Source organism: Lepisosteus platostomus, chromosome 13 (genome assembly GCF_059453375.1).
Source record: "Lepisosteus platostomus isolate fLepPlt1 chromosome 13, fLepPlt1.hap1, whole genome shotgun sequence".
NCBI lineage: Eukaryota > Metazoa > Chordata > Actinopteri > Semionotiformes > Lepisosteidae > Lepisosteus > Lepisosteus platostomus.
Window position 1 is genome coordinate 14,740,453 of NC_142623.1, and position 24,220 is coordinate 14,764,672.

Below are 24,220 nucleotides of genomic sequence, written 5' to 3' on the forward strand. Positions count from 1 at the left end.
AGGTGCTCTTCCTTTGTTCTCTTTTTTCCAGGGCAAGCTGGGAGTGCCGGGCCTGCCGGGCTATCCTGGGCGGCAGGGGCCGAAGGTGAGGGCATGTCATCACTTCCTTTAGCCTTACCACAGAGCAGCGCTGCCTGATTGCTTGTCTTTCCCCCTCCCAGCGTGGCCGCCCCCGACGCAGGGAGGTCAGCTCTCAGTCCAAGAAGGAGATCGGAATCTTCTTTATATCGCCAGTTGGATCCCTTGCTTTTTTAAAATGAACTTTACCACCTTCATGTGACACAGCCTCACTCTATGCACTTTTGAGGAATTGTTATCCTTTGGGAATTGCTGCATGGATTGTTTCTCTTCTGTTGCAATGTAATTGAATTGCAGCAGCTGTCCGGAGCCCTGTACTCTATTATTGCCAAATAAAAGAGGCCCGTCGTGACTTTTGAAAGATCTTGCAGTTTTTTCCCCGTGATGAAGACTTGCCATATTGAACATGGCTTTGTTAAAAATCAACAAAGCAAGTGGCATCGCTGTAGTGTGACACGATTCGGCCCCACAGCACGTCTCTCTTCTGTTTCAGGGATCGCTGGGGTTCCCGGGTCCCGGGGGGGTTCCGGGAGAAAAGGGGAAAAGGGTAAGTGGGTGAAAAAGCGAAGTGGTTTGTCTTGTCTTGACACATGCTTTTTTCACACTTCGACCAGCTTTCCTCCAGTTCCCGACAGGCAAGACTCCCAGCTTCCGAACAGGCTGGAGGGTCCAAAGGGACTCCTCTCCTTTGTGTCTGCAAGGCCCCGAGGGGTGTCAGGGACTGCTCAGGCAGCCTCTCTCAACCAGGAGTATCATGCCAGGAGGCCGGGCGTACTGCCAGGCCGAGTCCATGGAGAAACAATGGAGTTGGAAGGACCTCTGTGGAATGTAGTTTTTCAGCGAGTTTGGACTGGCTGTAGTTGTGTGTGGGCATCTTGCAGACCGGGCAGCTGTGTTCCCACCGTTCCCTACTCCTGTCCCAGAAAGCCGCTCACCCTCTTGCTCCAGCACTGTTATGGAGGGGTTCACATGAGTAGCCGTAGGGCAGCTTGGCCCTCCTCTTCCTGAAGGGGGTGCCTGGAGTGCTCTGTGGGACTGCGGTCTGCTGGTTGGCTGCTAACTCTCCACTTTTGTTTTAGGGTCCTGCCGGTCAGCCTGGGTCTGGTGGACAGAGAGGCCCCACAGTAAGTGCAGATTTCTGACTGTCTTAAAGACTAGCTGGTGGACTCTTCATGGGAGCTCATGATGAGATAAGAAGCATAGGACATATTGTCATGTACGTGGGTAAATTTAATTATAAATGTGTTGTGTGCTATTATTTTTAAATTGGTCGGTGTGATGTCAGCAGCTTAATTTAATTTCTACTGATTCTCTGTAATAAAATACGTTTCCAGAGCCAGGAGAGATGCACAGGCTGTCCTGAGTGGGAGGACATAACACTTTTGGAGACATGCATCTCCTGCCACAGGCCGGTGTAGGGTACTCTGCATCCAGTCCTTGAGAGATGTAGTCCAGAAGGTTGTTTAGGTTGCATAGAGTCATCAGCTGCTTCATACCAGTACAGGGGGATGAAATTGATCCGTTTACAGTCTTAATTACAATAATTAAGCCCTCTTCCTGTGGTCTTGTGCTTGGATGTTTTAAGGAGACCTGTGATATCAGCTGCACTGTCACTTGAGGGAAGAACTTTGGGGCTCCCTGCTATAGTGTGACAACTAAGGGGGTCCCATCTGTTGTATCTTAATTCTTTGTGACGGCTAATATTTACAGGGGAGATGGAAGGGATGGGTTAACAGCGAACAGAAGGGTTTGGGCTGGAAAACCCTCCCTTATTCAGCCATGGCAGTCCTGTCTCTGAAACGAAAGTGACGCTGAAACTGTCAGAAATCCATTCATAGCTCAGAGAGAGACGGCCAGTCGAGGACAGTCTCTTGCATTTAGGTGCGACCTTTTCCATTTTCCCTCCAGGGAGCCAGAGGGAGCCGAGGACAGAGAGGTCCCACCGGAAAATCTGGGCCCAAGGTGAGAGAGACTCTGTACCTAAATAGATGCTGTGTTCTTTAATAAATGGAGCCGGCGTGGGTGAGATTGTGTGACCTTTCTGGGCTCTGACCTTTCTGGTTTTGCCTTATACAGGGCTCCTCTGCTCATGATGGACCACCTGGATCTCCAGGGGAGAGGGTAAGGGTAGTCAGCTTATCAGTTATGGTCAATCAGCGCTCTGCTGTATTTACCCTGAAATTACACGCACATAACAAAATGCCTAGCACAAAACGGATGGAAACGCAGTGCTGCCTGGTAGATCTTGGCCCTGCAAAGACACTTGTGCTGAAGGCTGATATTGCGGTTGGGTGGGGGTGTTGTATAATGGGATGATTCTGCTGTGAGTTTATACAGTGCACCTCTGAAGACACCAAATGCTTCTGTTCTCCCCCAGTTCCACAGTGGGGTGCTGTTGGGGGAGGTTCTGGGTGCAGGCAGGCTGATGCCATCTTGATGGGGTGACATGAGTCTGTGAACTGTGTGTTAACTAGCTCTCCATTTGAAAGGGACCACAAGGACCTCAAGGGCGCAATGGAGAAGCTGGAACCAAAGGACCGAATGTAAGTAAGCCTTTCTCATGTTTTGGCACAGTATCTGTACCAAGTATTGGCTTGTGCCTTCTCGTTTTGATCAATGCTTGGGGAATTTCCCCACCTCCTTGCTGCTTCTTAGTGTGAGCTGCTGTCCCAAAACAAGACTCAAAACAAGGTCCATTGTCTATGTTCAGTCATCAGCTTTGCAGACTGTCTCAACGAGAGATCTTTAGCGAACTTTTAAAAAAATATGCTTTTTATTCATGTATTAGAATTTGTATGGGCTTGTTACGTGCAGATGTTCGCCAGAAACAAAAGCAACAGCATCCATACGTATCCAAAACTACAAGCCTGCAGCATCTACAATTCAGCTCACCCGGGTTATTAAGGAGAGTGACACACTGTGTATAAATGATGTGATTATTTTTTCATAATGAAAAACATATATGCAAAATGATTTCTCACTACTTTGCAGTGAAAATGCCTCTCAATGTTTTTTTAAAAAACTACTGATGAGCGCAGATGAATGCTCATGTGGTTTTTAATGTTGATCAGGGACCCGCAGGGAAGGACGGGCTGCCAGGACATCCAGGCCAGAGGGGGGAGCCGGTGAGTCATCCTGTTGACGGGGGGAGCCATCCCACGGGTGGAGAAAAACAATAGTGGACAAGCATAGCAAGCAGGGACCTCCGTGCACAAATAGACGCATGGCCACAGGAAATAAACATGTTAGCATATTAGCTCCTTTCTCCAGGTTTTCCCATCTCAAGCCCTTCTTGTCCCTGCTCTCAAAAATGGTTAAAACCTGGACAGAATTGTACGTAAGTGCAAAGATACTCATGTCTGATAGTTGTGTGTATGCTTAGTGGTGTACAAGCATGCATCTGGATGAGTATAGAAGGTTGTGTCACAGGACACGTCTCTTAATCAATCAGTCTGTTGACTCTGGGGCTCAAGCACTGGTATTTGCAGGAGTGCACGGCTAGAGGGCTAGATTTTTTGAGGGTCTAGATACAAGAATGAAATTGGGCCACTGGTTTTTATTTGTCGTTTCCCAGCAGAGGGGATGCAGTGATGCCCATGACTGACACCGAGGGTGAGATCAGATCCTCGGTTTGCCGAGCTCATGTGTTCTTTGTTCTCCTCCAGGGTTTCCAAGGGAAGACGGGTCCGCCCGGACCTACTGGAGTGGTGGGACCGCAGGTGAGAGTCTCCCTGGAATTAATGCACCTGCTCTGCACGGGGCCTTTTTGCAGGCATGTCCTCAGGGACAGAGTATATTTAAATGTCTTGTCCTTAACATTTTTACTTATAATCATGGGTTTCATCCATCCATTCTCTAAACACTGTCTAATTCAGCATCACGGTGGAGCTGGAGCCTATCCCAGCAAGTACCTGGAGCAAGGTGGGATACACCCTGGATGGGATGCTAGTCCATTGCAGGACAGACAACATAAACACAAACACACACACACCAGGGCAGTTTTTCCAGAAGCCAGTTAACCAACCAGCATGTCTTTGGACTGTGAGAGGAAACCAGCGCACCTGGAGGAAACCCACTCTGACAATGGGTGAACATACAAACTCCATGATGCTAGCACCCCAGGAGTAGAACCCAGGGTCCCAGCGCTGCAAGGCAGTAGTGCTGACCACTGCACCACCATGCTGCTCTCTTACTAGAATCCCAGGTCCAGAATCGAAATCAGGGGTTCCATATTTTTTAATTACACCTCCACCCCTTTTAGAGTCACTAGTTGTTTAAAGACCCGGCTCTCCAGCTGCTTCTAATACCCTCTTGGCAGTGAAAGGGAGACGCGGGCGAGCTTCTTCGTTTGACACACTGGAAGCTCCACAGGGCTTCGCAGGAAGGTTAGTGTCGGTAACCAGGGCACCGCATCTCTCATTGAAGCCTCTGCGAACATGCAGGCTCTCGTTCACTGAGATCCGAGAGAGCCGTGGCCTTGGCCAGTCAAGCCCAACAAGACTCCTGCAGACCCTCTGCCTCCTGAGAGCTGCTGCTTGGGCAGTCCTGCAGTCCTCCCACAGTCAGCTTGTCACATGACCCAGCTTCGATCCAGAGATGTCTCGGTTGTGGGACTCGAACTGTGCTGAACAAGAACTTTTAGTGTCGAGCCGCCTAGGCTATGTTTATCACACCAAAACAGGTTACCCAAAAAACTGCTATAATACTGTGCATTTTGTTGAAGTTAATTGGAGAGTGCTGAAAATGTAATGTACTCAAACACTTCACCTTTCCAGTTTTGTTGAAAAGTTTAATACAAGTTACATCTTAGTGGGTCTGGGTGAAGAGACGGCAAAGCCATCTCTCCATGAGCAGTCGTCGGGTCAGTAGTGGACAGTCCAAGCCTCCAGTTTGGCCTGGAAAATAAACTTCTTTGCTGGAACAAGTTTCTATTGAGTTTGGCGCAACATCCAGAAGAGACAAATTCCACATCCAATCAGGATTATTCCCCAGGGTCAGCCATAGCTAGGTTTCTAATGTTAATTTGCAAAGGCACTCTCATTTGTTTGGTCTGGGATTAGGAGGACTCTTTGCTGTAGGATTATACTCTTTGTTTGCTGAGTTTGCTAACTGAAGGCTAATGCTGTATAACGCACTCTCTGAGGAAGGATACTGCTTGAGAATACAGAGAATGGGCTGCTGCTTCATTCATTGGAAGTGCACAAAACACTAGCAAGCAGCACCTAAAGTGGACTGTCCAGATTTGCAACTTTAAGCAGCAAATTTTGCTCTGCAGCAAAGAAAAAAAAAACATTGACAGTCTGCTGGTTCATTTGCCAGTGCCAATATAGGACATGCTTGCTGTGATCTATGTTTATAATGCCATTAAGCAGCTGTACCCCACCTGCTGACACACATTGTGCGGCTTTAGGGTTTGTTTTAAGTACCTCGCTGGTACAGTTCCACTTTATCTCGGGAGTTAAAATGCAGAAACGGAAGAGCTGCTGTTCCACACAGAGTGTGGAGGGTGAGACTGACAAGGGATTATGTCAAGGAACCATGCACAAACAAGCAAATAATGACAGCTCTCTCTCTTATCTGTAGCGTGCAAAGACAAGAGTGCTGCTCGGAGGGGATTTAGGTGGAGTTTATTGGATTCCAGTGAAGATTGCTCTTGGGATGAATTTTAGACCTTTTATGTGAGGGTTTTACCTCCCTTTCCTCCTAATAAACACACTGCACACCAAGGGTAATGCAGAGATGCGATTCCATTAAAGGCGGAGGCTGTTGGCGTGACGGGGTCTTCAGGCACGTGGTGGGGATGGGGAGCGTGCTGTGTTGTGTCCTGCCAACAATGCTCTTTTTGCCTTTCAGGGTAAATCAGGAGAGACCGGTCCCATGGGAGACAGAGGGCACCCAGGGTCACCTGGCCCTCCTGGAGAACAGGGTTTACCAGGGTCAGCTGGCAAAGAGGGCGCCAAGGTGAGAGGAGAGGGAGAAATTGGGGTTCAATGTATTAAGCACACTTGTATGTCTGCCTCAGGACTGTACATACTGTACATGACTGTTGTGGTTGCAATCTAAACCTAAGACGTTTTTCTTATTCATTCAAGTTTGGCTGATGCTTTTGAGCAAAGCAGTGTAGATTTTGACACACTTGCACAGCTCTCATGAGGTGTTTTACCAAGTCAAGTGGCTTTCTAAAGGCACAACATCAGTGCCCTGCTGAGGATTTACACTCACAGCCCTCTAGTTAGAAGTCCAGAGCCCTAACCACTGCTCCAAATTTCTGTTCCTCAAGGGTGATCCTGGCCCTCCCGGCATTCCTGGGAAAAATGGCCCCGCAGGACTGAGAGGATTCCGAGGCAGCAGAGGGATTCCTGGAGCCATGGTAACTGCATCTGGGGTTTCGTAGTTCATCCACTACCGTAACCTTCCAAAGCAGAGAGCTGCAAGATTCCAGACAGTTTGATTTGCTCAGAAATGATCGGGCTTTGTACATGCCAGAGTGCTGGCTTCTTCGTTTGTTTCATCTGCTTGGTGTTACTTTTTTTTTTGCCATCGCCCTCCTGTACGGTATTGCTTTTAAATTGTTCTAATAAGAGCTGCAAGGCCTGCAGCTGCAGCGCACCACCATAATAAAAGCAAAATGAGTTTTTAAACCGGCCTACACTTTCTCATCTGTAAAACCACTTAGTATCAGTTCCAGCGCTGATTGCCACTCAGAGCTGATGGCACTTAGTTTTCTGAGGGCCTTGCACCGCCAGACTCGCCGTGCTTCACACACACAAACGCCGAAGAGGCTTTGATGGAGAGTGAGTGCCGTCTGCATGGCCCCTCGGTGTCAGTGCCGGCGTGTCACCACAGCCCCTCGCTGCGATTCATTGAGCCTGCTCTCCTGTGATTGCTGTCTTTCCTCTCTCTAGGGTCCCCAAGGGCTGAAAGGAGCAGAGGGTCCCCTGGGGTCTCAGGGTCCAGTCGTAAGTGCAGCTGCTCTTCCGGTTTCCCTCTCGCCGTGTCGCGTCTGATGTGAAGGAGACTGCAGACTTGTGCCTCCCCAGACGGGCTCAGCCTCTTCCTCTGAGTCAGGCTTAGCCCAGCCCTGAGCCTCTTTGTGGGGGCTGTCTTCAGTTCTTCACACTACCGACATGAGCGAGTCGGGGAACCTGCTTGTCCCCCTCTTTTTCCCACAGGGGGAACAAAGCTGAAGCATTGCACAGCGGTCTGCTTGCTGCTGTGCAGGCTTTGTGACCCACCTTCGTGTTATACCGGTAACATATGATTTATTTAAGAGGATTGTGCTGACCATCACTGTCACCAGCAATGAGCTCTTGCACAATAGCTCGTTTTCTTTGTGCCAGGATGACTTCCCTTATAAAAGCTTGCTGTGGTCCACCCTGGTAGAAGCACAGTGAAGTGAAAACTTAGCGAGATGTGCTAAAGCATGCTGAAACATGGGAAAGCTATACGACGGCAGTGCACTTGATGTGGTAAAATGTTGAATGAGGTCTGCTGTATCTAGGGGAGACAGTGAAATCTAGCAACCCAGCTGGTGGTGTTTGACATGGATAGACACTGTCCAGAGAGGAAGTCCCCTGACCAACCCTCCTCTAAAAACATCAGCTCAGGAGCTGCTGTTCTTCCGGGGGAACTGGGCAAGCGGTATAAGGATATAAGAAGTCACAGTGCACTTCAGTATAGTTGTGAAATGAGTGTGTTATTTATTATCATTAAGTTTTGGAGAGCCAAGCAGTGTTCTCCCCCTCCCTAAGCTCTAGAGGTCTGTCATTTCTGATGAGCTGTTGTTATATCTCGATACAGCCTGAACAGCCATATTGGGAAAAGGGAGAGATTTGGAAAGAATGTACATTTAAATTACAAGTTGGAAAGAATATTTCTGACCTGCAGAAGTACCGGTTATGTCTTCTGTGTCACAGTCCCAATCAGCTCAAACTTTGCTACTGGGCGACACGACATGTGTCCAGCTTTTATGTCAGAAAGCCAGTCTCTGCAATGGGGAGAAAAAGAACATGGAGTTTGGATAACTGGTTAAGTGAATAAACAGTGTATTTCAGTAATACTGTGTATCAGCTGATAAAACAGACCTTTAATAATGAACAAACTGAGGTTTATATTGACAAAGCTGGTGCCAACATGGCATGGAGACAGATCCAGGGAGTGAGACCCTGGACAGGAGAAGATGGGCAGAAGGACCGGATGAGCAGATCTTGACACATGTGCTGCTGCTCACTTCCTGGACAGGGAGCCCCAGGAGAGAGAGGACCATCCGGACCAGCGGGTGCCATTGGCCAGCCTGGTCGTCCTGGCAACGTCGGCCCACCTGGACCAATGGGAGAGAAGGGAGAGCCGGTAAGAGTCCGAGCAGCCTGCCTATTGGCTGCCAGAGTCAAGCCGCTTACTGCTTGTTAGTAAAATCAGAAAATACCTTCAGGAGCAGGGAGATATACTGCCACACTGCCAACTTTCTCTTTTCCCTGCTAGTAAAGAATCCTCTTTCTACTGCAGGGTCAGTAGGGTTCCTGAAGATCATTTTTGTTCTTTAAAGATGTGGATTCTTTTTGATTTACTAGAAATGATCGATAACCGAGATTCTTTTTTCTCTTCAAATAACAGAAACCAATCTGTGATCAATAGACTTGGGTTCCCTCTCGAGCCCCTCGGGTTTACCCTTAATCTTGCGTCAAAGATTTTGGTTGTATGACAGGCTTTGTGATCAATTTCCCTTTTCTGAATTATTGTGGGATTTGCGTTTTTGATAGCTCGATGCTGATGGGTAAAATCCTCTGCTCTGTTCTGAAAGGCTGAAACAGAAATAGAAACAGTCAGTGAAATTTCAGAAATAAGGCCAGCTGGTGGTTGGGCTTTGGTTAGCTTGTGTTTTGCTCTTGACATTATGCCAGTGCGTGGTTGTGGAGCGCTGCAGAATTAATCCATGCTGTATTTTGTTCCTGCACCGATGGTTCTGTGCTTGCCCTCCTGTTGAACTATACATGATCAATGAGAGTTGTTTTCTACCGAATCTTCAATGATGTCGATCTCAAAGATTTTACATCAGGGGTGTCCAATCCTGTCCTTGGAAGGATCATGTTTCTGTTTGTTTTCATTCCAAATCAGATCATAATAAGTTAAACCAGCTGGTTACTGAATTTTAATTGGACCATTTCAACAGCTTCTCCTAGCTCTTCTGGGATCTTTATAAATGTCACCCCACGAGGATCAGGACTGGATGCCCCTGTTTGAGATGTTAAAAGAGAATAGTTTGCCTTAAAGGAGAACCGCAGTCCCAATTTCTCAGATCAGTTATTAAATCTCAGTAACAAAATAAATTCATTGATGGTATTGAAGAAATTACACAATTCTGAATCAAGCACAAAATCCTGAACTTTGTGAAAGTACTGTATGGTCGCCATGTTGTCGCAAATTGCTGGTCTCCCAATGGGCGAGAGCGAGAGTTTGTGGGAATTGTGTCTTAAACCGACCGTTCCCGCTCACTAGTCACTGTAATGACTAATGTGCTGTGATATACGAGCAAATAAGTACAAGCTGTGCAGCAGACACGTTCCAAAGTTAGAGTTAACAAGTAAGTAGTAGTTGTCCGCAAAACCATCTTAAAGTCGAGAGCAGAATTTTTATCGGTTTGAAAGAGATGAATTCACAAGCCTCCGTCTCTACAATGTAATACTGCTGCTTCACATAACTGGAAGTTTTGTTGCCTTATTGTGAATCGCAGACTATGACAGCAATATGGTGCTGCGCATACCTAGAAGTTTAGTCTCTTTTGTGATGTAAATTGGAGGCTTTACACATGACTGTGTGCATTTTAGTTTCATTGTGGTTTGAAATGCACTCATCAGTGCTGATTTCTTTCAACCCTGAAATATAAAAATAGCGTTGCAGTTCCCCTAAGTCTTTGATCAAATAATAAATAGAAAACAGACACGGTGTGCTGGTTTAGATCACAAACATTGTAGCCTACTTTGCTACTGTACCACTGTCGTAAACTATTACTGTACATGCAAAGAGCAGACTGGGGTTGAGAAAACCTGAGATAAAAACGCACTTTCACTTTTTATGAATAGTTCTGTGTGCTAGCACTAGGTGGCAATGCAGGCAATACAGTCAGCCTGTAATTCCTTAGAAGGGGTCAGTTTCTGCACCAAAGAGTGTTCTGGGTCAGAAAGAAAGATTAAGAGAAGTTAAAAATGCAGAATATATTGATTTATTGATACAGTAAACCCTCGGTTTAATGAACTAGGCTTTAATGTAACTTTGGATGTAACAGACAATATCTGCTAAAGAAAAATTATGTCCGAAATAGCTGACTTTCCCCCCAATGGCGATGAAAATCGGTTTTATTGCAGTAAAACAAAGTAAAAAAAAGTACTGCTTTGGTGTGAAATATAGGAAAATGAATATAAGGGGTAGGTCAGTCTCTTGACATGGATGTTGTTGGTGGTTTGTATGCTTTAGGAAGTTTTATACAGTATATTTATGATATGAAATTAAAAGCTTGAACGTTTATGATAAGAAGGCACAGGAACAGTTTTTCATATAGTACTGTATATATTGTTTCTTGCTAATAGAGTTTTGGGGGCTAACAAAACGTCACTTGTGTTTGATTTAATGGATATCCGTCAGTAAAAGATACCCCTTCCCGCCTGTCAGTCTGTTAAAGCAAGGGTGTACTGTACATTTTTAACTTGAAACTGCAGCAGTGAGCGAAAATTCAGGTGACACATTCCAGGGAGCAAACTGAACCTGTCCTGGAGTCGTGCCACACAGTACTGAGGAGCGTACTTTATTCACAGTGAAAGTGTGGCCGTGTAAACTGCATTTCATTTGCCAGTGAAGTTCAGAGGAGAGAGTAGATGGCTCGATCAATCGCAATGATTACATAAGGAAAGCCACTGGAGCGATACAGCAAGCGAAAGCTGCTTGACATTAGGGATCCTCTCAGGTTTAATATCAGACTGCAGGTGTTTTCTGAAGGTCACTTGATCAAAAGAGCCACGTCTTGCTCTCATGGGACAGGGGCATCCAGGGGCTTTTCTTGGCTTGCATTTTCCTGCTACAGTGTTGTAACATCTGGCCGACCTCATAGCCTGCTGTCATCACTGAGTTTCGCTGCCTAAAACTTCCGAATCAATGGAAGATCACTGTGATCTTATTAAGTTGTAGGAAATCACAGTGATGTCAGAGAGAGGCTTGTTCTGTTCTGAAGGCTTACAGAGCCGTGGTGAAGGCAGGGTGTCACAGTGCCATGCACAATCTAATAAGAACCGGGAGTGGAGGAGAGCTGGAGAACGCTCACTGCAGGAATGCTCATGCTGCAATTTTATTCGATCTTCCCTGCACTTTTCAGCCATATTTTGCTTTCATTATGCTCACGAGTCCTACAGCGTTCTCCACGTGCTCTTGCTGAGCTCTGTCGCACCGCGCTGGTAAACCTGTAACGCAGCGTTCGTAAGTCGGGTGCACGACAGGACAAAAACAGAAGCAGGGCGTGAGCTGCTGCTCGTCAGATGCTCGGGCAGGTGTGCTGCTGCGTGCACACAATGATTAGTGAGATCTGAGGGAGTGAGGGTGAGGGTGGCAGTCCTCACTGTGCTCTGGGTGCTCAAGCTCACCCTCGCAGCTGCGGAGCTAGTAACAACCACAGCGGAAAGTCCCTAATGCTTAATCCAGCACTAATTTACCGCCAGTGGGAAGCGAAAAACAGCTGGATCAGTGAAATACGTTTCTGCCTCTGCTTCCACCTCTTCTTTGCAAAGCTGAAGGCTGCTGGCTTGCTTGCCACCCTGCCTGCCTGCCCAGTGCTGTGACCTTGTGCTGCATAGGGGGCCACAGCCCTGGTGCTGGAGCCTGGCTCTTTCAGCTCAGCAAAGCCGTCTTGGATGTAGATGTATCGCAGAACTGCAGGCAACTACAGTATACTGTATATGGGGAGATTGAGAGGGATCGCCTTGCTAGAAACTGTATAGAGTACTTCAGTTGGTATCACTTATGCCTTAGAGTCCTGTTTTTTATCATGCTGTGTTTTCATTATAATATAGAAATAGAGTCTGTAAGGTGGCTTTAATGTGTTTATTTACATGTACAGTACAAAACAGTCAAATTTAGAATCCAAGATTTGTATTTATTATTAATTGCAGTCAGTTAATCTGAAAGACATACCCAGACAGATTAATGAGCGAGATGTCATTGCAAGTTGGTTTCCTGCTAAATATAGAAGGTTAGAAGTTATTAATTGGCTTTAATTTTTAATCATTCTGAATTGAAACGTGGAGCGATCTGTCTTAGCGAAGGCTGAGGTCTCTGGAACAGGCCAGATGGAGAAGACAGATCCCTGCGCCTCCTTGTCGGCAAGAGGTTTAGGTGTTTCTCGTGGCGGAAAGAAAAATCACAGTCCCTCTCGTTCAGGAGTAATCACTGGCCTCTGCCGTTCCTATTGACCTGCTTATATTTCAGGCTGGAAGGTCCTTTATCGTTGGCTCTTTAGCCTCTTTAAGATGCCTAGGATCATCAGTCAAATGACAAACTGTAGTTTATAATGGCTGACTTTGATTATAGAAGTCTATCATAATATTCCCATGGATCAATCCTGATGTCCTGTTTTTGGTTCGTGGTCTGTTCCCACAGGGTGAGAAGGGGCCTGTGGGTCCAGCTGGCCAGGACGGGGCACAGGGCCCACTGGGTCTCCCAGGAGTCGTGGGACCCCAGGGACCCCCAGGAGAAGACGGAGACAAGGTAACACCTGGCCGCTTGCAGTTTCTTTTTTAATCACAGAATTAGCTTTCCTCTGTCAGCTGCACTCCCCCGTAACTCTTTTGAAGTGAGGAAATAAAGGGAATCTTACAGCACAGTGTTTCTTGCTAGTTTTGGAATTTTAACGTATTTTTTTCCAGTGCACTCTAAGGAAACCGCATGCAAGGAAACTCTTGAATGTCACCCTGCGAGCGAATAAAACACATGCAGCCCTGATCCCCTGCTTGTACCCAGGCAGTGCAGCGCTGCAATAGCACCTGCTCGTTGTAATATAGCAGCTACTGGTGTGAACAGTGCCTGCGTTCACAGGTGGGGTGAGCTGGAGAGAGAGACTCAAATGAGGATTAATGGTTTGAGAAATCTTGTTGCAAATGGAAGTGTCAAAAACAGAACCAAAAGGCAGAAGAAGTGAAATACAAGCAGAAGGAAAGAGAAAAAACCTGAAATTGGACATTACCAACAGAGAGAAACCTCCCATTGCACTCTTTAATTTTCTGTAGCCGCTGTTGTGTAGGCAGAGGCATTAATAAGATCTGGCTGTCAGAGACCCTGAGGCGTGAAGGTGAGAAGTATTACACTCTGATCTCACTGCCCGTTTCTTCATTCTCCAGGGCGACATGGGAGGGCCTGGGCAGAAAGGCAGCAAAGGAGACAAGGGTGAAGCGGTGAGTTTTCCTCAGGAGAAACAGGAGCGAAACGTAACTCCTAAAAATCTACCACAGACTGGCGGGCTGATCGGCTTGAAGGCTTGATCTTCTTTGTACCAGAGCAAGCGTCCTGATGGCTGAGGGGCTTTCACGGTGCACCGCAAGTGAGAGAAATTCAGTATCGATTACGTGCCGCCCTGCTTTTAAACCGAGATTGCCATCATTTGTTTGCTGAGTTATTAAAATTGCTCCGTTTGGAGTCGCTGTTTTTTTTTTCAAGACTCGTCTTTCTGGTCCCGATCCCTGTCTCGGTACAGGGAAAACTGTGGCCCTGCAGAGAGCTCGTCTGCCAGGGCTGCTCCTCTTGTGGCGCACTGAGGGCCTCCCAGGTCTGTGAAGAAGCTCAGCCCCGAGAGCAGGAGTGACTCATCAGTCACTGGCATTACAGCAATGTCACACTGGCCAGTGGGCGCCTGGCAAGTCACAAAGTAACAGTGCTGTCGGTTATTCTAAACTGTGTCGCGGTGGCTCAACCTGAGGAAGGGAGGATTGAGTAGGTGGTTGTGTAGAGTGTTGAGAGACACATTTGCTGTTCTGTCTCAGTAGTACAGATTCTGCCACTGCTAGTAGGCCCTGGCACGCCTCAAACAGCCGTGCGCTGTGAGTCTTTGTTTCCAGACCCGTTTAATCTGTGCACTTGACGTAATTGGATTCCCCTTCAAGTGAAGTCCCAACAAAAACTGGATTCTCCCAAACTATGAGGCACTGCAGCATGTCATTCAATTCTTGCAGTCACTGAAGCACTCTTGTTGTTTCTAATTTTGGCATTTTCTCTCTCTTAGGGGCCCTCTGGACCCCCAGGTAGCCAGGGTCCGATCGGACAGCCTGGGTCTCCGGTAAGTGTCCTCTCTGCATGTGGGTCACCTGGTAGTGGGTGCGGCTGGACTGCAGTACCTGCAAAGTGCGCGTGGGGTTACTCACCAGAGAACAGCAATTTCACATCTGAGACTTTTCTTTGTAGACTGTGTCTTATTGATTAGTACAATATTACCTATTATGACAGATGTACTGTATATTGTAGCAGATGTGGTTTTTTTTTGCCTGATTGTGAATGTCACTGTAATGTATGGCTATGGAGGTCTTGGATCATGAAGCTGCACCCCTTCCTCGCATGTGTTTCTAGGGTATCGACGGGGAGCCGGGCCCCAGGGGACAGCAAGGGATGTACGGACAGAAGGGAGACGAAGGATTACGGGGCTTTGTTGGCCCCCAGGGCCCCACCGGACTGCAGGTGCGCTCTGCTGAGAAAGACAAACCAAAACTGTCTGTAGCTGGAACAGAAGATACTGCATTCCTCAAATGTGGCAATTCCTTAGTCAATGTTTTTATCTTCAAGCATTTGTCCTCCCAGCAATGCCTAATTAGCCCACTAAAGTACCAGAAGGCATGTCTCTGGTGCAGACTGCCTGGCACGAAGTGCTTGGTTACAGCCCAGTATCTGCAGAGAGATGAAGCCTGTCTTAACTTTGGTATTGATTTGCGTGCAGACTTTTCTTTCTGCAGAGCGGCATCTGTGACCCTGAAGTCGAGCGTGCACACACAGGTGCAGTTTAAATGAAAATGCAAATGTGATTCCTCCACCTTTTCATTAACAACAATGAGCCGTGATTTTTTTGGGGGGGTACACTGACAGTAGTGAGATGGCAGGGCTTTGAGCATTTTGTGACCACATGGTGATCATGCAGCACTTTCACAAAGTTCACAATTTTGCGCTTAATTCAAAATTAGTAAAATGTTTCTATACTGTCAATGAATTTATTTTGTTACCGAGATTTAATAACTGGTCTGGGAAGCTGGGACTGCAGTTCCTCGTTGATACTGTACATCCTACTTCTGTGTGTGTCTGTGTGGGTGTGTGCTGTGCTGTTTAGCAGTCCTGATGGATGTACCCCATCCTCCTCTCTCAGCTTCATGCTTGTTTACTGACAACAGCATGCTCCTCTTTTCACAGGGAATGCCAGGGCCACCAGGAGAGAAAGGAGACAGTGGGCACACGGGGCTGATGGTGAGTATGGTTATAACTCTCATTATTAATGTAGCAGGTCTTATGAAGATAGATGTCCAATGCCCTTTCCGTGTTAATGGGGAATATATGAAACTGAAACTGTTTGGAACTGAATACCTGTTCCTCTTAATTAACATTTTTAAATCATTAATTATCATTTGTGGCATTATTTTTTTTTAAAGCAGAACTTTTAAAGAAAAGGTATGTCTTTTTAGGGATTCCTTGTAGGAGTTTCCACTTGGAACACAAACCCATTCTAAATATCTGCAGCACAGTTAAACCCATAACTGTGTTTTTCCATCCGTCTCGGAACGAGGCTGCCCTTGTTAGAGTAGAAAGCTGGCAAGGCTGGACGTATCCACTGGCAGAGCCCGGGGGAATTTGGGCAGCATGCCCAGATAACCTTTGTGTGTTACCTGCTTTATGATGATGCTTGCAATTAGCTTGAGCTTGCAAGCAATCGAAACTCTGAAGCAATCGTGCTCGTTAATGCAAGGATCATAAAGAGGAAACTTAGCGGGTCTAGTACCAGGAAAGCTGTCAGGAGCATGCGCTTTATAAATTACAGGGCAGACTGGATGGGAGCTGCGGGCCATAGGTGTAGCTAGGAGAATGCGAGGCAGAGATGCTTCTGAGGCTGCTGCCAGGCCTTCACACAGGACTCTCCTCCGTAAATCAAAATCCCGTGACAGAACACCGGCAGGTCTGGCAGGGTCCTCTCACTCCTGCGTGGCAAGAGTGAAAAGCTTCTCCTTGCAGCGTCAGTCTTGGGCGGGGCTGTCAGGGATGGGATCACTCGGGCGCTGTGTCCCGGGTCAGTGCATCCCTTGCAGAAAAAAACAATCAACAGGCGTTTGACTAATTTATACCAGTGCAGAAGCGGGATGAATATATGAATATAGGAATGGGAGGAGCATAGCGGCAGGAGGATTTCGGAGATCCCGCCTCCCGCTCCCCCATCAAGCCTTCATCTCCTCATTCGCAGAGCAACATACTGTAGGGCGTGTTTCCATGTCTTGCCATGTTCGACATCTCTGAAGTGTCACCGAGGCAGCTGTGAGGAAAGCTCTTTCTCCTCCCCTCCGCCTCCCCATCTTGTTTTGTTTTAATAAAGAGGATTTGACGGATTGCTCTGCTGTAGGCTCTGGATTCATGTCAAACCCTCAGGGTTAATCGCCGGGGGGACGTGAATCCCAATCCGAGCGTCCGCAACTTACAGAACGGCAAATCAAATAAGTGAACAGGGAGGGGAAAAAGAATCTGAAAGGCAGGAGAAGCAAGCTCCCGCAAAGCAAAAGGGATAAGATGATCAGCTGCAATACCATTTTCAAGCCTTTGATAAAATGAAAAGGGCAGCCCTCAGCCTACAGGCAAACAGCACTGAAGCGATCTGATTGCAACTCCGAATTTGTTTTCTTGAAACACCCAGCTCCTCGCCAGCCACGATTTTCTGTTCCCGATCTGCAAAGCCTTTACCAGTAAAGGCGGATACCCAACAGCAGAATGGAGAACAGAGAAAAGAGAGAAAGCCAACAGCACCCGACAGTGCCATTGAGGGTCTCCCTGCCTGACCGTAGTGCTGACACAGACTGTGACTGGGCATTGTGGAGGCGAACAAGAAGTACTGTATGTTAGGGTTAAGGATGAAAAAATGCTCAAGCAGGGAGAGACAAATACCAGCTTTTCCTTTTATCCTCTGATCTTATTTCATCTTGGAAAATATCACACCACCTGTTTTTTGAGGTCTTGACTAGTACCTGTGGAGATGCCCAACCCCGAAGTACCCTTGGCTATTCTGAGACCTGTGGAGAGCTCACTGCTGCGCTGCCTGCTTACAGCCCCAGGTCCAGCCCTGCTGTGGGCCACTGCTGTGCCCTGCCTCCCAGGCTGACGACTGTCTGGTTGTGAGGTCACCACGGCCTCACGCTGGTCAGTCACTGATGAGGTCACCTGGGTGGGCTGGCAGCTCCTCAGCCCCGCCCTGCTGCTCCAGTCAATATGCAGTTACTAACCCGGCTGGGAATTGTACACTGATGATAATAATATGGGACACGCATGGTGCCGCGCTCTGTGCCAGGAGCTGGCAGGATAGTGATAACTGAGTCTGTGGAGGAGGGGTGTGAGAATACGGTGTAGGATAAATTTTAATATAACCTGGCTTAATAAAACAACAGGGGACGCTTGGTGTCTGTGATGTATAGACATTAGAATATTCTCTAATTTCACAATTCTGTAACAGTAAAACAAGAACATTACTATCAGCCCATACACCGCACAGCAGGGCTGAATGAGGTTGTGTCTGTGGTGAAGATTTGTATTTGCCATTCAGAGCATGACCAGATTATAAAAGATTTCACATAAAAAAGCGGAAATGTAGCACAGTGTTAGGAACACAGTCTAGAGTTTCAGCATCTGATTTCTTTGTCTGAGTCCGATTAATGATTCAGTTCCTGCCCTGGCTTGTAGACTCATTATCTGTTAACTTGTGTGCAGCTGTCGCATAGCGCTGTGCAAAGCAGCGAGCTCTTTCCTAACCAGAACTGGCAAGCGAGAAGAGGCGAGATTGATTGAAAGTTTGTCGCCATTAACGAGTTTCTTTTCAGCTTTGGAAGACAAAAAAAAGTCCTGAAAAGTGGGAACATAGATCCACGCTGGTCATCTTTCCGATCAAAACCCTGGGAAACAGTTACAGTACATTGAAATAACAAACTCACTTTCATGGTTGCCTTGATTAGTCAAGATTAAACATCGTCTGTTCCTTGAGGGATGTCAGGCTTAATGTTTGTACGATTCACTTTGAGCTCTGGATAGGTTTTTAAACAGCACTGACAGTGCCACTATGTTGTTTTGCTGTGGTCTATATCACCTCTAAACACTCTTTCTTGCCCAGTTTTAAAAAAAACTAACAGTGAAAAAGTAACACCAACTGATTCACTTCCACCTTTTTAAGGCGAGTGAGTTTTTTTTGCATTGAGATTTGTCCAATGGGTGTCACGTGATTGGGATTACAGCAGGGAATCAATAGGCAAGGGGAATTGGGGGGAATCAGACTGAATATGTCCTGAGGGATGATGTTCATTTGGAGCGAAGGCTGATCTCCGTAGCCAGACTTCACCTGCAGTTTGCAGTCACATGTGCCAACTGAGCACAATTCACCAGACGATAGCTCATGCTTGGCCAATTGCCATCAGGTCTGAGCAAGCTTGAGTCACAGTGGCCCACTCATGACACAGCAGCGCCCCCTGCTGTTCACCCATGATCCCGCAGCGCTGAAAGTGCCATTTCTCTGGGATTAGTGATCTGAAAGACAGAGAGAGGCAGTGATGTGGGTACTGGCAGTTCCAAACTCACGGGCGATAGGGTACGAAAATCAAAACTTTTGCTGGTTTCCCATGCTAAATCAGCCTCAGTAAGGTTGCTGCTTTAAAAAACTGAGAAAAGCACTGCCACAAAATCTCCATATTGATTTTGGTTCATGGATCTGCTGTGCATGTTCTGCAGCCGGAGGAGAATTGTTCTGAACAGTGATGTTTTCATGCGATGCAGTATAGTGGACAAACTTAGTGCTGCGGCCTCACTGTATGGGGTCTGTAGGTTCTCCCCATTTCTGCATTGTTCTGCATTTCCTCCCTTGATATGAGCAGGTGGCATGGTGACGTAGTGGTCAGCATGGCTGCCTTGCAAAGCGGGGGCCCTGGATTCAATCTGAGACCTGGGGTGCTGTCTGTGTGGAGTTTGCATGTTCTCCTCATGTTGGTGTGGGTGTGCTGCAGGTGTTCTGGTTTCCTCCCTCAGTGCAAGCACATGCCGGTAGTATAATTGGTTTCTGGGGAAATTGGCCCTGGTGTGAGTGTGTGTGTGTACGTTTGTGTCTATGTTTGTGCGTGTCGTGCGGTGGTCTGGCATATCCTGCCTTGCACCTGTTGCTTGATGGGATAGGCTCTGGCTCCCCTGTTACCCCGGGATGGACAAAGCTGTTAGAAAGCACATGGCTGTACATGAGTACATCCAGTCATGTCCCCCTGCGATGGACTGGCCTCTCATCCAGAGTGAGGTTCTGCCTTGTGCTCTGTACCTTTCAGGTGACCGTTACCCACGACCCATTAAGATTCAAGTGGTCTCTGACAAGTGATGGACGGGATAGTTTTTGAATAATGAAAGTTGAAATCAAACACTGCCCTGTTAGACGTTTGATTTTGAGACACCTGGTTCCCTGAGCTTCGAGCCAGCATTAAGCTTAACCGAGCATGTGTGGTAAGTAAAGCACCTTCCTCTGGTCACTGATGTTTCTTCTGCTCTTGCCTGATCTCTCCTAGGGTCCCCCCGGGCAGCACGGCCCCAGGGGAGCACCTGGGCCCAACGGCGGAGAGGTGAGTTTATCTGACTCCTTTTCTTGTCCCAATGTGCAGATCAGCTCTTTTTTAACAAAGCAGGGGGCTGGAGGGTAGTGTGTTAGAGCAAACACAGCATGGTGTGCTCTCACAAGGTCAAGATCAAGGTGGTGTGCCCAAGAAGGTCTTCAATAATTTTTTGTGGAATGTCCACAGTAGGTACAGTGGGTTGTACAGTAGGTGACAGCTGCTTAGTATTTCATCTTCTGCAGAGTCTGACCAGAGGTCATTGTAGGTTAGCAAGCAGTGTACTGTACGTCAGGCTAGTAGTACTGGAGAAGGCATGAACACTGGGCCTCAGCATTTTTAGATGGCCTAGCCCTTAGAAGAGATACCGCAGCAAAACCTCAATCACCTTTTATTACACCAAAAGGCTGTGTTTAGGATACAGGCAGTCGGTGGTGCTGTGGGTGTTGAGCTGGTTTCACAAGCTGTTTTGATGGAGTCAGTGTCCATCAGTGAAGAGACACAAAGCCACAGAATGCAAAACCTGTACTGTACTTAAGTGCCAAGAAAGGTCATTTTTCAAAGGAAAGATTCCCTTTATTCCTGTTCAAAAGCCTATGAAATAGAGAGAACCCGTAGGAGAGGACCTCCTTGCACCTGAGGAGGAATGGAAATGGGCTGATTTGCATTGTATTTCATTGGATGGCCTTGGAGTATGGTCTGAGCTTGGCACAGGGGTGTTAGCACTTGGGCACTATTGTGTTGTGTACAACAGCGCTGTACAGTATGTGTCGCTTGAACAAAGGCATGTATTTATCATTTAACAGAACACTGGCAATTAGAAAGCCTTTGTTGTATTGTTATGTTTTTCTTGTTTTCCTTTTTCTTCTTATGGTACAGTCAAAACCTGCACGCTGCAAAGCAGAGCAAGCCCATCTTGATCAACAATGCTTGCTCTAAGACCCTTAACAAGGACAGGACAGGCTGAGAGACCTCTCTATCACCACACATTCCAGGCACCCCTCCGTGCTGGCGTTTCGTGTTCTGCCATGCGTCTCCAACAGGAGACTGCTCACTGTTCATCAGCTGCAGTTTCTCTCAGAGCAGGGCTACAGGAGAGCACACTAAGCAGGCACGCAGGGGCCATAGATCTTGTTAGAGCACTGAACATGATCTGCCCAGCTGCTCCTTTAGATAGGAACAGTGTCAGGAATAAATATTATTAAATTTGATTGCCTATCTGCCGAGTGATTAATGACCTTTCTCAGCCCAAGGACCAGAATCTGAAGTCACTGAAATAAACTGAGATGCCCGCGGACTGCTCTCTCACTCCTAATATATTCCCTGTCAATATCCTCGCTGGTTTGCACTCTTAATGGAAAGCCAGCTGGTTGTCTTCCAGACTGGCTGGGAGATAGCAGGGGCCTGCGGCGACAGTGTTAGTTCGTACCCCTGACGTCTCAGGCTCGTGCCATCACAGGGATTTATCAGCAGCTCAGAGGCAGCAGGGCACAATCCATAACTCCCCACACACGAACAGTGCCTAAGGTCATTTCTTTTTCAGCTATAGCATCACTTGAATAGCAGCCGCACACACCCTAGATACAGCCACACTCGTTTTTCTTTTTTTAAAACAAACTGCCTTCTAACCTGTGGGGCCTGAATTCGATTTACTATCTGTACATTAGGAGACATACGTTAAGTGTTGACACCGTGTGTCTTAAATAAGTTAATTTGCCAGAATGCCTGAAACTACCACTTGCCAGGATGAATCAGTGTTTCAGTAAAGTTGCAGGAGGTATCTGTGCCGAGTGCTGTATATATAATCTACAATATCATGGGTGACCGATGAATAAATAGCTTAAGTACTGTTAAATTCTAAAGCTATAGTTAAAGGTGGCAGCAATGCTACTGCATTTAGACCGGAGGACAGATAGGTGGCTAAGAAGATACACATCCACAGATTCATAGATAAAAATCTATAAACGGCAGGGTAGCACAGGGATGGCGAAGGAGAAGTGCCTTTGTTCTTGGGAGCGTTCTCACTGGGACTACAGCACACAGGACTGTTTCTCCAGTCATTAGAATGATGGATTGGGAGGCCAGGGAGTGGGACTTTTCATTTGTTTTGCTCCCCAGTTAGGTAATACATCAGGTTAACTTGATTAATTTACATCAGCCATGTAAATGGGTGTTTCAAAATGTGGGGAAGGGAGAGGTGAGAAATAAAGGAAGACGAGCAGTCGCCTCTCGCACAGAAAAACAGATTTGCATGGAAAATAATTCCCGTGCACCGAACCCCTCAGCCGAGAGAGATGATCTAGTCAGTATTAAATATTCCGTGCAGTAAGGGATACACGCTTCACAGGGCATATCCCTTTCTTCCCAGCAACTCCGTGCAGAATTTAAAGGAAAACTGCGCGTTGTTCCCCAGCGCCGGCAGTGCTCGCAGATCTGCGGATCTGAAAAGGCAGAGGGGAGCAAGTATTTCTGCCGGAGCCACTCTGAAGGTTCCCATAGAGCAGGACGAAGTGAACGGACCCTGATAAGTAACAGGCTGTACAGCCCCGATCAGCACAGTGACAGCAGAGGGCCTGCAGGCGACATTCGCTCACGTTCTTTCTAGTAGCTCAAAGAGAACCGATTCCATTTCACAAAGCCTTCCAGAAGATGGCCTACCATTTACTTTACTGATCTTTTACTTTACTAATTAATTCTTCCGCTGCAAATTTTTTCTTCAACCCATAAAATGCACAAGACTGCGAATGGGAAAGTGCCCCACCCCTTCGAGAACCTGAGCTGGTCTTCTGTCGGCCGGGCCGGTGGATTTCTCACTCCTCTGATCTCCAGTGGTCCCGAGAACACAGAGCACCAGGGCTTCACGTCTGGAGAGCACGTCTTGAAGGCGCTGTGCTCTGGTTGTGTAAACAGCAGTCCAGAACACTCTCAACTTGACACTCCCAGCATTGGATGCTTCATCAAGTGCCCGTCCGGTTTCGTGTGCGAGTAAATTTAAATAAAATGACCCGTCCTGTTCTGACGATTCGGTGTGGTGCCTTGCCTCGTGGAGTTCTGCGGCTCTATAAACACAATCTCTCTGCACCTGCGATCTGATTGTGCCATTGTGGCTGTGCCCTCCCTCGCCTCCTTCACTGCCCCTCAGGTGAAGGGATTCATGCTTCGGAACCAGTCCCCAAGACATCCAGAGTCTTGAGTTTTTTGAGCCACCTGTCTGCCACTTACAAGCAGTTTGCCCCTGGCTGGCACTGTCAACACTGCTGTGTTAGCAGGTGCTGTGCCAAGGTGAGGGGAAGGCGTTTGTTGTGGTGCCATGAAACATTTCAGCACAAAGTGCAACAGCGCTGATAGCAACAGACTGGCTCTATCACTGCTGTGGTGCAGAGCTGGGAGCTGCTAATCGGAGCATGTCGGGGGAGCAAGGGGAATTAGGAATCCAGATGAATTAGGATCTATTTTTAAGCTGAATATAAATATGTAGTTGTGGGGGAAAACAGTGTTTAGAATTTCACCCTGCATACACACACCCTCCTAGACTTGATCTGTGCTCAGCTGTTGGAGGTCCTGGATTACTCCAAGTGATGAATGAGAGCTGTGCAGTGTTATACAGACTGTGCCCTGCCTCGTTATGTATGTAGACAGAAGCTGCTTGCTATAGTAAAGCGCTTTGTGTTGTGCTTGTCTGAATAAGATTTTCTTTCACAGGATTTGGAAGCTTATGGTGAACTCTTCACAAGAATTTAACTGTTTCATTTTACTGTGACAGTCATGCACCCAGGAATATACTCCAGTCGTGACAGAAGCTTGTATTCCTGGGTAAGTCGAGATACTGGGAGCCTAAGCAGAGATCCATCCAGTCATGCATGGCCTGCTCTTTTCCAGGGTCCGTTGGGATTGCCTGGAGGTGTTGGACAACCAGGACCTGTGGGAGAAAAGGTGGGTCCCCAGATGGGCAGGGGGACGGGGAGAAGAGTGAAGAGGGATTGTGGCCTCCAGAGGTGAACTCTGACCTTCATGGTCACTGCTCTAACCCAGAGCAGAGAATGACACCCGTTGGCTTTGTGTGGCAGAACAGTGCAACACCTGAGAGACGCTTCCTAATAACGAAACCAATTCCAATGCAAGCAGAAGACCATGACCTGTGCTGTTTTCTTCCAGGGGGAAGACGGCGAAGCAGGAAACCCTGGGCAAGTGGGCGAACCAGGCCCCACCGTGAGTGACCGGCCGCTTCTAGTTTGCAACACAGAGTCTGCTGCTTTACTTTTACTGTCACACACCGCGCAGTGGGGGGAAATGAGAAGCCACAGTTC

The 24,220-nt window shown here is 47.4% G+C and overlaps 1 protein-coding gene across 3 annotated transcripts in view; it reads left to right on the forward strand.

Annotated features, from left to right (window-relative positions):
* LOC148650032 (uncharacterized) overlaps nt 1-24,220 on the forward strand; it is a 201,134-nt gene that overhangs the window by 157,178 nt on the left and 19,736 nt on the right. For all 3 annotated transcript variants that reach the window (XM_088603407.1, XM_088603406.1, XM_088603408.1), the window contains 20 exons: nt 32-85; nt 572-625; nt 1,158-1,202; nt 1,987-2,040; nt 2,155-2,199; nt 2,568-2,621; nt 3,150-3,203; nt 3,744-3,797; nt 5,932-6,039; nt 6,359-6,448; nt 6,984-7,037; nt 8,320-8,427; nt 12,718-12,825; nt 13,455-13,508; nt 14,333-14,386; nt 14,674-14,781; nt 15,502-15,555; nt 19,872-19,925; nt 23,793-23,846; nt 24,069-24,122. In XM_088603407.1, the coding sequence (XP_088459533.1) occupies nt 32-85; nt 572-625; nt 1,158-1,202; nt 1,987-2,040; nt 2,155-2,199; nt 2,568-2,621; nt 3,150-3,203; nt 3,744-3,797; nt 5,932-6,039; nt 6,359-6,448; nt 6,984-7,037; nt 8,320-8,427; nt 12,718-12,825; nt 13,455-13,508; nt 14,333-14,386; nt 14,674-14,781; nt 15,502-15,555; nt 19,872-19,925; nt 23,793-23,846; nt 24,069-24,122 (1,314 nt within the window). The remainder of the gene's footprint in view (nt 1-31; nt 86-571; nt 626-1,157; nt 1,203-1,986; nt 2,041-2,154; nt 2,200-2,567; nt 2,622-3,149; nt 3,204-3,743; nt 3,798-5,931; nt 6,040-6,358; nt 6,449-6,983; nt 7,038-8,319; nt 8,428-12,717; nt 12,826-13,454; nt 13,509-14,332; nt 14,387-14,673; nt 14,782-15,501; nt 15,556-19,871; nt 19,926-23,792; nt 23,847-24,068; nt 24,123-24,220) is intronic.